We start from the raw sequence: 17,078 nt of genomic DNA on the forward strand, positions 1-17,078 counted from the left end.
GAGGAGCAGGATATGGGAGGAACTCTGGGGGGTGGAATACTGTAGTTTGCAGTGATCAGCGAGGGACAAGATTTTCCTTGCAGAGCAGTGTCTTCAGGTCCTCCCTGATGTGTATGTAGGATGAATTGGGGCCATCTTATCTGTGTTGGTAACTTGTTCCAGAGACAGGGTGCACTTTCCTGTTGCATGGTACTGTGTTTTGCACAAAGTAATGGAAATGTGTACGGTTTCACTCACTGTTTTTTCTTTCTATATAGAAGGTGTATGATGCCTATCTGGATTCTCTCCTGGATTCTCATCCAGAGCAACAATATGAGGTATAGTAGCACCAACATCAACATCATTCCTCTTATTAATCTTCTCTCTCCACTGTTACCTTTTATGCCATTTACATGGAACTGCTTCTAACGACTATCACTTGGTTATCTTGAACCATAAGTAGGTTCAGGTATTTTAATAATGTTTCTAAATGCTACAGACATTGTATTGTGAATATGCATGCTGGCATTGACTGAGATTTGCCCTTTTTGTAAGGGCGTGGAGTACAGTATTAAACATGAAGCACCAAGGGGAAAGGCCACTGCATGACAACTCATGTATGTATTTCTGGGCACCCTTTTCAGAAAGGAGACGGAACACTCAATACACACGTTATTTTAATATTATGCTATTGAATATTCATACTTTGTCGTCTTAGGGTGCCTGGCCTTGTCCGAAGGGTGTTACCCCACTATGGTGTTGGCATACTGGCAAGGAAAGGGTAGGGCTGAGTGATGAGGTGATAAGAAGTGCATAGAATATGGATACGTGTCTGCTGAAAATTGACCGTATAACCCCTGTGTATTCGGCTTCTTCTCAGGGTTGGATACTGTTCAAGACTTCATGTATCATCTACAAAGCAGTCACGAGTAGCATACCAGGATACCTGGTGGCTAAGCTCCACATATCTGATGGCACGCACGGCTCGAGCCGCAAATCAACCAACCGGCTGGAATCACAACTAGCCTGCAATGAAAGGACCCACACACAATTGTTCTATTGGCATGCACCCACCTTCTGGAGCTCAATCCCGTTATCAGCTTTAGAATGCCCCCACAATTCTCCAATTTTGCAAAGTTCTCAAAACGTGGCTTTTTCAATGACGCCTGACCATGGACTAATCAGAATGGATGCATAGACCGCAACTCAAAGTTCTAGGCTACTGTTAAAAGATGCCAGCCTAATCGCTGGCTACCTTTACCCCTTAGAGCGCTTTTCTGATCTTGAGCAAGGTCTGTGCTTTAAAAAATTAAAATAAAAAATAAAACTAGAAAAGAGGGACCAGATAATACAATTACCAAATTGGGCAACACAATTGGGAATAGGGTATTGGGATATGATTGTGGTAGTAGGGAACTGTGTTTCTTAACCGTGGTGAGATATATCTATGCAAGAGAGAAGGTCTCTGGAATGTGCAGCTCAATTTACAGCAGAGCTTATTCTGATGGATATAAACCTGAGGGAGTATGGTAGTAGATATAGTTGGTGACTGGCTGCGTCATGGACTTGAGAAGTGCTCAAGCAGTCCCTAGTAGTTGATCCAAAACCTTACCATTTAAGTCTGCTTGATTTTGCCAAGCTTTATTTATACAAGTGTGAGATGGATGAAGAGGGGGGCTAGTCTACCAATGCATTAACATCTAGAGAAATGTATAACTTTGCATACGCATTCATACTGGCATTACAACTATGCCAAATTGTGTGCAATCAACAAAATTCCAAAAGTAAAGTGAGCTTGCCAGATCACTATCTTTTTGCTGGATCTAATCATTAAACCCAATTTCATCAAAGGTAGATTCCCAAAACTCTCCCTTACATCTAAGTCCACACACCCTGCATTTGCTAACCTACCTGAGACTCTGTGATCTGCTCCCTACTGCCTCCTCACCTGATTGGTTGTAGATCCCTTGCTGCCAATTGCCCAACCTCTTGCTCCTGTGTTAGTTTCCAGCTCCTCTTTTCTCTGCTCCCCTCACTGTGTTCTTCCCTTATGAATTTAGAGAACTCCATTGCTTCCTGAAACTAGGTCCGGGATCATTAAACACCCTAATGATGATAATAATTAAATGTTTAAACATAAAAAAATGCCTCAGTCAAGATTTATATGTGAAACACTAATAGAGGGGGAGTGGCTCTTTACGCCCCAATTAACGCCCCTACCCCACAACTGCCTTTAATTAACTCTTTAGTCGGCCCTAAACCATATAGTAATCAAATTGATTACTATTGACATGTATTTGTATGAAGATGCAAGACATCACTAGATGATAGTGAAGCTACATGAATGTCGCCAGCAAAGGCGAGATTGTGAATAAACAAAATACTGATCTGACGCTAAAAAGAGACAACATTCAGGCCTGACTAGATTGGTGTGATCAAACGGGGGACTGGATACCCTTTTGGCTAATCGATTTAAAGACCTGGCACAGTGACTGAAAAGACAACAAGCATTGGCAAACGCCAATAGGTTTTGACTGTCATATATCAGGTACAGCCTCAAATCCCCCAAATGCTGCAAATTCCAAAATGCTCTCCTTGTTCCCCAAACTCTTTGCTTCTTTTTTGGAGGCAGAAGCTTTTCCGTTCTGGGACCCAAATAAGCAATCAACTCCCACCTGAGATCAAGGTTGGATTTCAGCTTCTGGATTTTTTCTAAAACCTCTGATTGCATGTTGGTTATTCCTTTGGGTTCGACACTCCCTGATAATGTTTACCAGCACACTAAGGCCAGTTGGCTCTTAGCCCTCAATATTATTAACCATAACCTAAGGTTTAACTCCACAAGTGCGGGTACTAATGCTGAGTGAAGCTTCTAAAGCTCCAATAATGGCTTCATATACATTGTAAATCACCCTATGTAAGGTATTGCCTCCCAGGTGCTACCATCATATTCCAAGTGCACGCCCAAATGCCTCGACAATATGATCATAAGCCATCACTTACATGCAATATATACACCCATATGTCCAGGTGCACCCTGAAATGACCCAATGATCACATTATAAGCCTGGAATAGCCACCAAACGTAAAATGTTTGCATCTTGTATTGATTGGTTATTTTGTTTTCACCAATACAGTAAAAGGCATACTACTAAAATAATTCCATCAATACAAAGCAGTACACTTCGTGCAGAGATAAGTAGCATTAGTCCAGACTGCCACCATTCATTTTCAATGCTTCAGCAGGTAGCTATTCTTCTCAGATAACATTCAGCCAATTACCAATACACATTATGCCACGACTAAAGGACAGCAGAAACATTCCCACCTTTAAGTGACAGCGATAATTAATGCACTTAACACAAAACAGGCACACGCTTCAAACAAAAAACAAATGGAGCAAAATAAACACTGTTCTGTCAAGCCACTGACATCTGGGATTCTTTGAATTGCATTTCCAGCAAAGGCAAACAATGGCAATAGACAGAATGTTTACCTTTCATCAAATCACAGTGCTAGAAACATACAAAAGGAGAGAATAATGAAAAATCACTAAGGCAGATGAGTGTTCATGGAATGGCTCTCTGGGGAGGGGTGCTCACCGAATATACTGTGGTGAACCAGAAGTAAGACTCCGAGAAGAGGACATCATTCAACTGTAGCTGTGTTTAAATAATAAGAAAAAAGCCTCTCTAGGCTTATTGCTACAAGGGTTTCCCTTCCTAACAAAACAAAAACTGTGGTTCTCGTCAGGATGTCAAAACAACTAAGATCAGTTCCCTGTCCTAACCTGTCCAACTAAATAAAGTTCAACATCCAAGTTTCAGTTCCCCTACAAAGTCACTCAGTTCATGAAAGTCTTTCTAAGTGTTAAAAAAAGAAAAACGCAAAAGAGGTTTTCAAGTGGTTCAAAAGGGTTGCTCAGTTTAACAAAGGTTTAAGTGCTGGTATCCAGTGGGGTACTCGACTCACCCCTGCTCAGTTCAACAAAGGTTTCAATTCATCAGTTCAACAAAGGTTCCAGGGTTTGGATCCAAAGAGGTACTTGACTTACCCCCTCCAAAAATGCTGTATCTTAAGGCCCTTAACCTGCAGTTAGCGTGGGTGTTATACTTTTCAGTTTCTTTTGGTAGCTCGCTTGGTGTATTGCTCGACAAGAGTGCACGGACAGTTATTTATCACCTGTACATTTACAGAGCAGAGCAAATACTTTGAACGTAAGTAGACGGAGCAATAACTCACAACCAGACACGCAGTTAGCAAAATAATTAGCACTTATACGGCTATTTATTCATAGCTAAGAAGCAACAAGTGATAAAACAGAAATAAATCACAGAAAAGATAGAGAATTAAAGAGAAAATACATCACCATGGGCGTAACTGAATCCATCATCTCGCCAGAAGTGGCTGGAAGACCCTGGTAACAGCCAGGCAGAGAGCACAACAGCCCACAGGAAGGTCGGAACAAGGCGTCCCCCCTCCGACTGAGGTCTTTGTGTTTTTTCTACCTGACCTTTCCAGAGCTCCGCAAATAAATCCTCCTCAAAAAGGGGTGGCAATTTCTAGAACCTTCTGGCATTAGCGCTTGCGCATTGCTGAGTGACCGTTGGTTGCCGGCCGGGTCAACCTACAGTAACCCCAAGGAGCAAAGCTTCCCTCTTCTAAAGCACCACGGAAACCAAATCCATAACTCATTCTGAGACCTTGGAGCAAGACATAAAAAAACCTTTTTTATATCTGGTGCCAGCCTGCACCTGTAGATTCTCGCTTTCCCAGTGCTGTGTCCTTGGCTGAGGCCTGCATACCAGGCTCAGCAACGAATAACATCGAAAGCATGTTTTTTAGCAAAGCAAGTGCAGCTTTTCACTGAGGCAATGGAATAAATATCCATTATAGTTCTGATTGCCCCCAGAATGCACTGCGCATCAGCCCCATGTTTTAGCTCAAGCATCACAATCCACCCTTGGATGTTTACCTTCCATAGCCCAGTGGTAGAGAAGCCAGTCTCTGAAACTGACGAAACAGCAGAACTTAGTTGGGAATATATTGAATACAACAACAATCAATTATTATAATAGCCAAAATAATGCAAATGCAAGCAAAGGCGTTACACAGTGTACCCCCAATGGCATGAATCCATGAAAATAACCAATCCCACCAATTCCCATTATGATCCTGAGACACTTGGGAAATGAGGTCCCTTAAACCTCTAATATGTCTTTCAATGGATAGTGAATGGTCACTTAGATTGAAACAACACATACCTTCAACTGTGTTACAGCCCAAATTATGTTTCAGCAAGAGGCCAATACCGGATTAAATGCCTAGTTACCCACTATGATCACTGCATAGCGCCTCTTGGGCCAGTATTGATATAAATTGCATAGCGCCTCTTGGGCCAGTATTGAGATAAATTGCATAGCGCCTCTTGGGCCAGTATTGAGATAAATTGCATAGCGCCTCTTGGGCCAGTATTGAGATAAATTGCATAGCGCCTCTTGGGCCAGTATTGAGATAAATTGCATAGCTCAACTAACTCACGCCCAGTATGTCCTCCTCGCTCCTCCTCACATGCCTATTGAGTGCGATACTAACCCTTACAAGCACACCACGCATAGGCAACCGAGAGCCCCACCGCCACTACCAAATCACACAGAGCCACCCGTCTATGATGGACCTCTTGCCTACACCTGCACATGCACTAAAAATCACGGCGCTCACACCCAACACTAGCATCATACTAGACAGACTCAGAGCCTGCACCGCTCCCATCCAATACCAAGCCACCACTGTACACACATCTCACAGAAATTGCAGACTTAGCTCACACACCACAAAAGTTATCACACCCTACCTTCGAAAGAACTCCACCTCGTGCCAGAGCAGCAAGTCCACATACACCACACCTAGCAGCAACCCGTGCTCTCCTCGTACCGCTACATCTAAACTAAACTGTCATACCTTAGGCCCTAAGAACTCTTGCCATACTCCATACAAGTGCACACTAATCAATGTAAGATCCCTCAATGCCCATGCCATAGAAGTATATGACATATTAACCACCCATGACCTAGACATACTAGCCATTACCGAGACATGGCTTCACGAAGCGTCCGGCCCAGCCATAGCACTAGCCCTACCTCTAGGGTATGCTTTCATCAGACAAGACAGAATTGCTAAAACAGGAGGGGGGTTGCCCTTATCCATAAAGAAACCCTATCTATCAGAACCCTACCCCACCAAGAGGAAGGAAATGCTGACATTCTATCAATCAAGTTAGCACTCTCACCTAACAGCACTATAAATATTCACACAATATACCGTCCACCTGGCACCCCCACCAACTTCCAAGGTCAAGTTAATCACCTCCTAGGAAACAATATTAAAAAATCTACAAAATCACTCCTTATAAGAGGTCCTAACTTAGGACTCAACAACCCTAAGGATAAAGCTGCGCCATCCCTAGCCAAAGACCTCCACAACCTAGGCTTCTCTCAAAAAATCACAGCACCCACACACGCCAAAGGACACACCCTAGATTACAGACCACAACTGCAACATAGCAATCACCGCCAACACCAGCCTCCCGTGGACAGACCACAACCTCATCCTATTCGATATCCCCGTCACCAGGAGCGCTAAAGTGCCCACTATAGCTGCAGCACCTTAGCTAGAAGCTCCAAAAAACTCACGGCAGCCAATATCAGCACACTCCTTAATGTGCCTTGTCTAAAGCCTCCCTTCTCGCCAGACCCTAATATTCTCGCTGAAGTATTCAAAGATTCCATCACAAGGGCCGTCAACACCGCTGCCCCCTTAGAAAACAAAAAAGAGGAAAAATCCTTCCACTCCAACTCCTGGTTCTCAGAGGATCTCCTATCACTGCGTACCGACAAACGCCAAGCGCTAAAAAATTGGCAACGTAAACCCTGTGATAACACAAAAGAGATATTCAAAGCCATAGCCAAAAAATACAAAGATGCCATCTTCCTTGCTAAATCCGAAGCCTACAGCCACAGCTGCTAACTCCCAATCTAAAGAACTCTTCAGTATCTTTAAAGAACTAACCGTACCACCAACGTGCCCCGATGAGATCATCAAAGACGAGGCATGGTGCACAGGCATACAATCAGCCATGCTAGCAAAAATAAACATCCTCCAAAAAAAGATATCCCACCACTACAACACTCTACCCAAGCAAAGTACACAAGTATAGACGAAACCTAGTGTTAAAGCTAGCAACCTACCCAAATTCACCTTCACTGAAATTTCCGAAACCGAGGTCATTAACATCCTCAGATATCTCAAACCCTCACAATGTAAGGGTGATGTATGCCCACCTAAAATTATCAAAGACTGTGCAGAGCAGCTCGCCCCTCTCCTCACAGCATTCATCAACGCTTCATTCAAGTCGGGCATAGTCCCAGGCAGCCTCAAAGAGGCCTGGGTGCGCCCCCTCCTAAAAAAGCCTACACTAGACCCTGCTAACCCCAACAACTACCGACCCATAACCACAGTTCCATTCCTTCTAAAATTACTTGATAAGGTCGCCCACATACAGATCCAACTATACCTTGAATCAAATGCAATCCTAGGTAAAAGACAATCTGGGTTCTGTAAGGGTCACAGAACTGAAACCGCCCTTCTAGACCTAAAAAACGAAATCACGAACATCTTGGACAAAGGTAAGCCCGCACTCCCCCTTCTCCTCGACCTCTCAGCGGCAGTTGATCTAGTAGATCACACCACACTCACCAGCCACCTGACGCATGCAGCACACTTCTCTAAGGAAGCTGCATCCTGGGTAACCTCCTTCCTACAAGGCAGAGCTAAGAAAGTGTTCTCCAACACAGCTCATGCAGCACCTTCCATCATTCACTGCGGGGTTCCACAAGGTTCTTGTCCTGCCGCCACTCTATATAACCTTTTTACCAAGCCCCTATTTGACAAGCTAGACGCAATGGGGATCACCTACACTAATTACGCCGACGACACGCAGATACTCCTTGCCTTGACAGGTAACTATCATCAAGACTCCACTTCCCTTCAACTAATCTACTCCACCATACAAGCCTGGATGGCTACCAACGGCCTTTGCTTGAATGTGGACAAAACCGAAATCCTCATCCTAGGTCAGAAACCCACCCTCTCCAACCTCGACCCACTATACATCAACTTCAACATAGACAACTGCATCATCCCAGTCTTGTCCTCAGTCAAAATGCTAGGAGTACACATAGACGCTACCCTATCCATGGATAAACAAGTTAGGGCCATAGTCTCAGCCTCGGCGCTAAGCACTAAACTCATCAACGTAATAAAACCCTTCCTAACGAAAGATAACTGCCTGTCCATCGCGAGAGCCACCATAGGAGCTAAACTGGATTACTGTAATACTCTCCTACCCGGCACCTCCAAGAATAACCTATCCAGGCTCCAAACCACTCAAAAAAATGCTCTCGGAGCAGCCCTCAGCATACCAAAAAGAGAGCACATCACTCAAGCAACGAAGACAGTCCACTGGCTCCCACTCAAGGATAGGATTGCCTTCAAAATTCTCACCACCACGCATAAATGCATCAACGACACAGCACCATCCTACCTATCCGACACCCTGTATAGATCTCAATCCTCAAGACCAATCAGATCTACATACACCAACCTACTTACCATACCACACATCAATAGAACTAAGGCAGGAGGTATAGGCTTCCCTTACCTTGCACCTAAGCTCTGGAACGCACTGCCCACCAACCTCAGAGCTGAAACATCTCTCCTCTCATTCCGCAAACAACTCAAAACTGCCCTCTTCTACTAACATGCTCACCGTACCTCTCTCATGCTCAATGTATGTATGTCACTAAAGCATAATCATTGTCCAATGTAACCACGGGCACTAACTTGTATGTAACTAAGTCTAAGAAACACTGTAACAAGCGCCACGATGCCTTCGGTCTGCTGTGCGCTCATCAAATGCGAATAAATAAATAAATAAATAAATAAATAAATAAATAATCAACGGCAGCCCTGTTTTGCAAAGTTGCTTTTCTAATAACTTTGCTATCAAGGAGCAACTCTTCTTTTTTGAAAATTTGGTTTTTATTAAGCTTTTTTTTTTTTTATTCGTAGTTGTTTTGGTCTTGATCGCAATCTAGACCTTTCAACTTTTAAGAGAATTAAAAACCTTGTATACAAATTTAGAACAATTTACATACTTAGCAAGTATACTAAGAAAAATAAATAGCAAAAAATAATTAGATCTTTTGCAGATAAGACAGATTAATACAATACTCTTCATAGAGTTTCATTAGTAAGTTTTACACATAAACTTACTCGTAATTCAATTTCTTAACAGTGCATACATCGGAATTTTGAGCTGCTGTAAATAGTTGACTACGGCATATCTCACTGCTTTTCTATTAGTATGAAATAATGCGACCCATAGCTTTTCTGAGGTCAAGATCTCTTGGGCCACAAACAAAGGTTCAAAATGGGTGCAGCGGAATGGTAGTAGGCTAGAACATTCTGTACATAAATGCCGAAGAATTTCTGGTTGTTGACTGCAGAATCGGCAGGGTAATTGGCTATCACCATTGCCCCGCTGATTCGCCACCTCGTTGGTCAGCCACAGATTTAATCTGAACCTCATGAATCCATTCCGGTGGTTTGGGTTAGGAGATCTCACCATATAGTCGGCCACCTTATTATAGGATTTGAGTTCAAATGGACAAGCTTCAAAATGTTTGTAGTTTGTACATGCCAAGCGTGTTCGAATCCAGTCATCTTCCCAGATTTTTGATCTTGCTTTGCCTGGGTTTTCTAACAGTAAGGTTGGATGTATCTGGGCTTTCTTTATAATTGACTGGATTTTTTGTCGCCATGCTTTCGGGAAGGTATCCACAGAGTTCAATAGATACTTGGATATAGTATTGGTGATCCCTGTTGTTGTTTGATTTAGAAGGCATTTGCGATATAAGGCACATAGGTGCCATTTATAGATTGCATAGAGGGAGATTAACCCCAGCTCATGTCTTACAAGCGGCAAGGGCTGTGAGGTTGGTAATTGTAAGATTTGCCTCCAAAAACGCCCTTCTTTGGTGGCCCAATAGGTATATGACATAATATGTCGAGTCTCAGCACCATACAGAATAACAGGTACGAGTTTCTGTTTATAGTATGTAACAATGGGTAAAAGAGAAAATTTACAATATCTCGCCTTGATGATCTTAGCTTGTGAGATACACATTTGGAGTTTGTGAAGCCCTCGTTTATTGTACTGGTCATGGGCACACAAATTAGAGATGAGGAGGCCTAAATATACATAGGTATTGGTGATGGTAATTCTGCTTGCCTGGAGAGGCCACTGATGTTGAGCTAGACTTTGTTTCTTAGTGCCAAATTGAACGACATTTGTCTTGGTAATGTTAATTGTTATGCCGTTTGTTCTTACATATATATCAAGGGCACCGAGTAACAAGCGTAGACCTTTAGGAGTGTGTGACATCAGAACCATATCGTCCGCATACAATAGGCATTGAATCTGACTTCCCATCAGTCTTGGGGAGTCAGATATCAATTTACTAAAGCTATGCTGGATGTCTGAAATAAAGAAATTAAATAAGGCTGAAGCTAGTAAACAGCCTTGCTTCAGACCTCTGGCTGTTGGAATAGGCGGAGTTAGTAGGGCATCATTGGTAAGTCGTACTTGGATTGTAGTGTTAGTATATAATTGTATGATCCATTTTAATATGTGCCATGGACAGTTAGCATCTACCAGTTTCTTATACAACAGCTCTCGTGGCACCGCATCAAATGCCAACTGAAAATCGATGAAGGCAAGGTATAGGGGTTGTTTTCTTTGGTATGCACGGTGAATAAGACTTGTCAGAGTGATGATATTTATACCAGTGCCCACGCCTTGCAAAAAGCCTGTTTGATGTGGATCTCGCAGATGACTCTTCTGCAGCCATATATTGAATTCTTTCAAAAGAAGTCTGGCAAATAACTTGCCAGGGCAATCCAATAATGCTATGGGCCTGTATGACCTAGGGTTTTCGTGATTACCTTTTTTGAATATCGGAAGAATAATAGATTTTTTCCAGGTTTCAGGGATGATACCAGATGTCAAGATTTGCTTGAAAATACGGTTAAGAATGCCTGCCCATTCATCAATATGCATTTTTAACATGGCATTGTGCAGCCCGTCTGGGCCTACTGCCCGAGATGAGCTCAGTTTCAAGATACATAGCCTAATATCATCAATGTCAAACGTAAGTTCCTTTGAGACTATTAATGAGTTAAATTTAATGTGCATATTGGAATAGGGGGAGAGGTATAGCTTCTGATAATACAACTGCCATGTTTCAGATGCAATCGAGTTAATTTGGGCTACGTGTTGCGGGATATCAGCTGTACGGTTGAGGAGCGCCCAAATGCCAGCTGTAGATTTTGTGACTAGTTGTTTGAGCATGGCTGTCCCCTCAGCTTCATACCTCTTTGCTCTTTTTACTCTGAGCCATTTTTTGTAGTTTTGCTTGGCTGCTCTGATTTTTCTAGCCATATCAGAGCTCTGTGCTAATTTAATATATCGAATTTCTTGTCTTAGATCAGATTTACGATGTGTAATTTCTAAGTCATGGGTATGTTTATGCCGCTGTTTAATGTGCCCAGTGTTAGAACTGACTCGGGAAAACATCTTAATGGCAGTTGTATAGTCTTTGACCACATTATTAGGCTGGAACATCGTTTCAAGGTTATGGTCTAGAGTTCTCAATTTCTCTTTGTTCCATGACAGTCTGTTTCTCCCGTTATTCACAACAGTGCCAATTGTATTCATATCATGCCAATGCATCACTTGAGTATCCATGATCTGTAATGACAACTTAAGTTTACAATGATCACTTAGGTCAGTGTTGATCACTCGGAACTCTTGGATTGAGTTGACATTTCTGCCATTGACATAAATATAATCAATTATTGCACTCTGGGCACCCCTCCGCCAGGTGGGCTGGGCAGGGCAATCACCTCTCACATTGCCATTTAACATGACAAAATTACGGTCCTCCATAATTGAGGACCATTTCATTTCATCTTCTGATATAGGGGTGACCTCCTCAGAGATAAGATGTAGATTAAGGTCACCTAATATCAAGGTGTGCGTCAGAGTGGGATCAATAGCAAGAATATCTAGTATTTCTTCAAGCTGTTTGAAGAAGTCTTCCGGGCCTATTGTGTTACGACTCCAATAGATGTTAACAATCGCTATTTTTTGCTGAATATCAGCTAGCTTTACCACTTGAAAGGAGCCAGAGGAAATCTTGTACTCAGATATCGTTAGAGCACTAGTCTTTTTCACCGCTAGAATCAAGCCACCTTTGGGTCTGCCTTGCACGCCTTTTTCTGCAGGAGTGCATATTATAGTGTGCGAGTCCCAAACTGGTGGTGAAACTAGCCATGTTTCTTGGAGGGCAACAATGTCGCTATCGACCAAGTTTCCATTTCTCAGAGAGTTAAGATGGCTATGGCCTCGTGTGTTCCAAGAAATTATGGTCAGGATCTTGCTGTCCTGGCATAGTTATGCTTGCCTGGTCTGATCTATTAAATTTTGATGAGAAGAGCTATTTGAGGTTGATGTAAATATACGTGACATATGGCCCTGCAATGTTGAGGTATTAGGCATTGATTCTTGAGAGAGGACAAATCCTATGTCAAATAAGGCCATTCTAGCCTGCCACAAGATGTCAGCTACCAAAGAAGATCGAATATATAGGCGGGCAGCAGGCAGGTCAGTATGATCTATGAACTCAATTTGATTAATATCCAAGGATGAAATGGCCGACAAAGCAGGAATTTCTGCACAGATGTTAAGAATGCTAGATCGATTCAAATCATAAGATTTGAATGGTGTTTCTCTGCATTTTATTATAAAGCGATGATGATCTGGCTCTTGCTTGGCTTTAGTTTGCAGAGGTCGGTCTCTTGTCACCATTGGGGGCCTTCTCGAAGAGTGGGCCCGTTTGTCTTGGTGATTAGGAATGGTTGTCAGGGGCCCCTGTATTAGGGGCTTGAGCGAGGGAAACTCTTTCCCTGTCAGTTTGGCTGAGTGACACTCATTTGATTGATGGAAAAAAGCTTTGATGGAGGTTTTAATCTCTTCACGTAATTCTTGTCGAGAGACTGCAGCCTGATTAGGAACAAGGGGGAGAGGATGAACAGGATTCAAGGGTGGGGGGTAACGCAGTTGCCTCAGAGTTAAAATTGGCAGTACGTGTGAAATATGCCTTCACGGAGGTTCTAATTTGATCCTCCACATCTTTTGAAGAACAGTCATCTTTTGGTAGGACTAGCTGCACCTCCGAGTTCTTGGTTAATTGGCTATCCGACTGCAAGTTTTGTCTCGTTTTAGATTGTGTAAAGTAAGTCTTAATTTGGTCACCCGTAGGTGTTGGAGGCACAGTATTAGGATGTTCTTGTCTCGGTACGTGTGAAGAGTTATTTGGTAACAATTTCAGAAAAGGTTCAATGGATTTCGTATCTGAGTCTGTATGGCCAATAATATGGGGGCACTCTGGGCTCGAGCTGAATGATTAAAAGACTCTGTTATTGCTGTTGCACCAATAACTGAAAAGACTGGAGATGTTATTTTAGAGGTTTTTGACTGAGTTTTTTGTTGTTTATCGTTATGTTCAACCATCTGGATTAAATCATCCAGGGGCTTATGTGAAACAATGGGTGCAGTCAAATCAATTGCCTCAGGTTTCTGGGGAAAGCCATCAGATATTGCAATGCTCGTCTGATCTCCTGGTGAGTCTACATGATTTTTCCGTTTTTCCCCATCATTGGTTTCACGGCAGGATTTTTAAAGTTAACAGATTGAAGTTTTCTTCTTTTGGTGGGCCTTGATGTTATAGATTTAGTAGAGGCCGAACTAAAAACTTCAAACATATTCTTTGTCGTTAAGGTACTAGAAGATTGACTTGTTTGTAAATTAATAACAGGTGCAGGGGCATCTTCCTTGCCATTTGAAAGTTCTACAGCAGTAGGCGCAAGGGCAAGGACTTCTTTGGGCCTAGTTGATGATACTATAGCGGGGCCATCTAGCGCCTTATTGGGGCTATCAACAGTGATACTGCCTCCAATTGTACTAGAGGGTTGACCAAGAAACGGCTGCATAGGCAGATTGGGTTGGATTGCTTGCGTTTCTGTATATGGGATGCAATCACTCTCTAACGTTTGTGTGGAAACTGTATATGTGGTTTTTGGTCTTCTTGATTCGAGGTTCTGTTCAAAATGATTGGGTTGTATTAGTCTTTTAGACTGGGAAGATAGCAGATGTTCAAGACTAGTGGACTGTTTTGAGACTTTTTCATCCAATCCTTCGTATAGTTTTGCCACAGCTAGCAGGGCTGTGTTCATCGCAGCCAATGTGTTGTTTAGGGCAGCGGCCTCTGGAAATGAATGTCTCTCCCTATGGATGGGATTGAGAAAAAAATCAGAAACTCGCGTGCCCTGATCAAAACATGGTTGTCTCGGGGTGGGTGCTATAAAGGAGTCAGCTTCTTCACTTGGTTCAATGGCTGGGACCGGGTGTGTTGTAGGAGAGGCCATTGGTTCTACTATTATTGTGTTGTTTTGGGGTAACACTGGTGATAATGTTTTGCCAATTGTGCCAAAAAGATTATCGGGATCTTGTGCTGATTGGATTAGATCACCGGTATTAGAACACACATATAGCACCTCCTCTGAACGTTCCTCAGTACGATTCGAGAGGTTCATATATTCAAGATCCTCTTCCTCTATTTCTCCAATCATGGTTAGATGAGTATGAGCCTGCCTCAACTTATGTTGTGCTAAGACTGAACATTGAACTGGTTGTGGTACGGTGTCTCCCTGAAAAAGAGTTGTAACAGGTCGTAAATCACCTGCAATACAAGCTGCGATTAGCGTGTTATCAGTGGGAGCACCATGTACATTAAGTTCTTCAGTTACTGTTTCAGAGGGCACTGTAGTGCTGGACATAGAAGCTATCGAGCCAGACGGCTGGGATGGATCAGTTTGACACAATTGGATGTCATCGGGAAGTGATTGAGTGCGCTGTGTTATGGCGCGCTCCACACCTAGTAAGAGACTAGTTAACCGGGGCTGGAGTAGAGTTTTCCTCATGGCGTTCTCACGTCTTGCCTCCATCAGCTTCATGTGAGTCTCTAAAATGGGGGGCATGCTGGTGGTCAATGTATAAGGAATCATGCAGGTTACCTCTAACTTGTAAATGAGTTAAACAATATAAAAAGAAAAAAAAGGTATAGAATTTAAACTAATAAATAAGTACCTAGTACCTGGGAGCTGGACCGCGCGACCTGCGAACAGCCAACAGTACTTGTAGTACTTGGCGAGTGCGCGCGCGGGTGCGCTATGACGTTGGTATATGTAGGGCAGGGCCGAGCAGGCAGGCCTGTGAAAGGGGCGTGGGCGGAGTCTGCTGTCTCCTTTAAAATAAACACAAAAATAAATACTATCAGTATCCTACAGGGGCAAGTAGTAACACCAAAATACAACGTGCCCAACTTAGTTGTTAATTATAAATGTACACACATCAAGCTCAACGTTGTTACTAGTTGAAAAAATAGACACGGTAAGCTCAACGTTGTTACTAATAAAAAGTGCACATACGGCGTGCGCAGCAGGGTTGCTAGTTAGGCGTGCACAATGGCACACATGCGCAAAACACAGTCACCTCTGTTGCTTTCTACTAGTCCAGGCAGTTCAGGTGCTGCAGAAAAAGACGTCCTCCTGCTGGAAATGCGAGGTTCGTGCGGCAGCAGGTTGCTGTGAAATCCGAACAGCGAAAGACAGGAAGCACTCCGGAATCAGGTCCTGAGAAGCGCGGAGTGTCCAACCAGCCAACAGTACTTGTAGTACTTGGCGAGTGCGCGCGCGGGTGCGCTATGACATTGGTATATGTAGGGCAGGGCCGAGCAGGCAGGCCTGTGAAAGGGGCGTGGGCGGAGTCTGCTGTCTCCTCTGTTGCTTTCTACTAGTCCAGGCAGTTCAGGTGCTGCAGAAAAAGACGTCCTCCTGCTGGAAATGCGAGGTTCGTGCGGCAGCAGGTTGCTGTGAAATCCGAACAGCGAAAGACAGGAAGCACTCCGGAATCAGGTCCTGAGAAGTTATGACATGACAACAAAATGATACAAACATTGGCCCCCCTCCGCTCCCCAACCATGGTCTATCGGATGATGACAACAACAAGGTCCAACATGTTAACTGGAGGCATATTGTGAGCACTAGGCAGTCTCTAGATAGAGGGGGCGCTCAAATCACAAGGTTCAACATGTAAAAATCACACTTCCCATCATAGCAACTCTCTCCCCGTTCCGGAGGGGGCAACCAGACAGCGATGTTCAAATCAGGGGAACCGTCAAAGGCGGTTGCTTACATCGTAAACTGCTTTCCCATATTTGTCAAAAAATGGCAGCCATATGCCCTCAATGTTACACTTCGATTCGTCAATCAGGTGAGTTAAGTACTCCATGTCATAGATTGCCCGTGTTTTTGATACCCATTCCTTCTCCCCGGGGGTTGGGCGATTTCCATTTTTGGGCCCAACAGCATCTGGCCGCAACTAACATGACCTGTAACATATGGTCGTGTTTCACCTTCGGACCCCCGTCAACCTCCATACCAAACAATACTAGCCAGGGGGACAAGGTTCTGTCCATTCCATCTACCCCTTTTATCCACGATAGAACCTCATTCCGGTAAGTTTGTACCACCTGACAATTCCACCACATATGAACATAGTCCCCTATTTCAATATGGCATTTCCAGCAGTGGGGGTCGTAGCCTTTTCTCATTCTGGATATCCTCTGTGGGGGGTAGTGCCACCTGTGTATCAACTTCAGGGCAAGATGGCAGTACTGGGGCGCGGTTGTGGAGCGATTGGCCTGCCTGCAGATCTTAGTCCATCTTTTTTCCGTGATGGGAGTGCCTAGATCTTTTTCCCATTGTACCTGGGAGGATGGGGGGTCCCGTGGGGTGGAGAGCAACAAGAAGCTAAAGAGCCGCAATATCACCCCTTTGGTCCCCTTGTGTGTTATGAG

At 43.6% G+C, this 17,078-nt stretch overlaps 1 protein-coding gene across 2 annotated transcripts in view; it reads left to right on the forward strand.

The window, feature by feature from the left end:
• C4QH6orf118 (chromosome 4q C6orf118 homolog) overlaps positions 1-17,078 on the forward strand; it is a 420,601-nt gene that overhangs the window by 145,500 nt on the left and 258,023 nt on the right. For both annotated transcript variants that reach the window (XM_069607675.1, XM_069607674.1), the window contains exon 4: positions 258-317. In XM_069607675.1, coding sequence (XP_069463776.1) covers positions 258-317 — 60 coding nt within the window. The remainder of the gene's footprint in view (positions 1-257; positions 318-17,078) is intronic.

Source organism: Ambystoma mexicanum, chromosome 4q (genome assembly GCF_040938575.1).
Source record: "Ambystoma mexicanum isolate Mex_15411 chromosome 4q, UKY_AmexF1_1, whole genome shotgun sequence".
Classification (NCBI taxonomy): Eukaryota; Metazoa; Chordata; class Amphibia; order Caudata; family Ambystomatidae; genus Ambystoma; species Ambystoma mexicanum.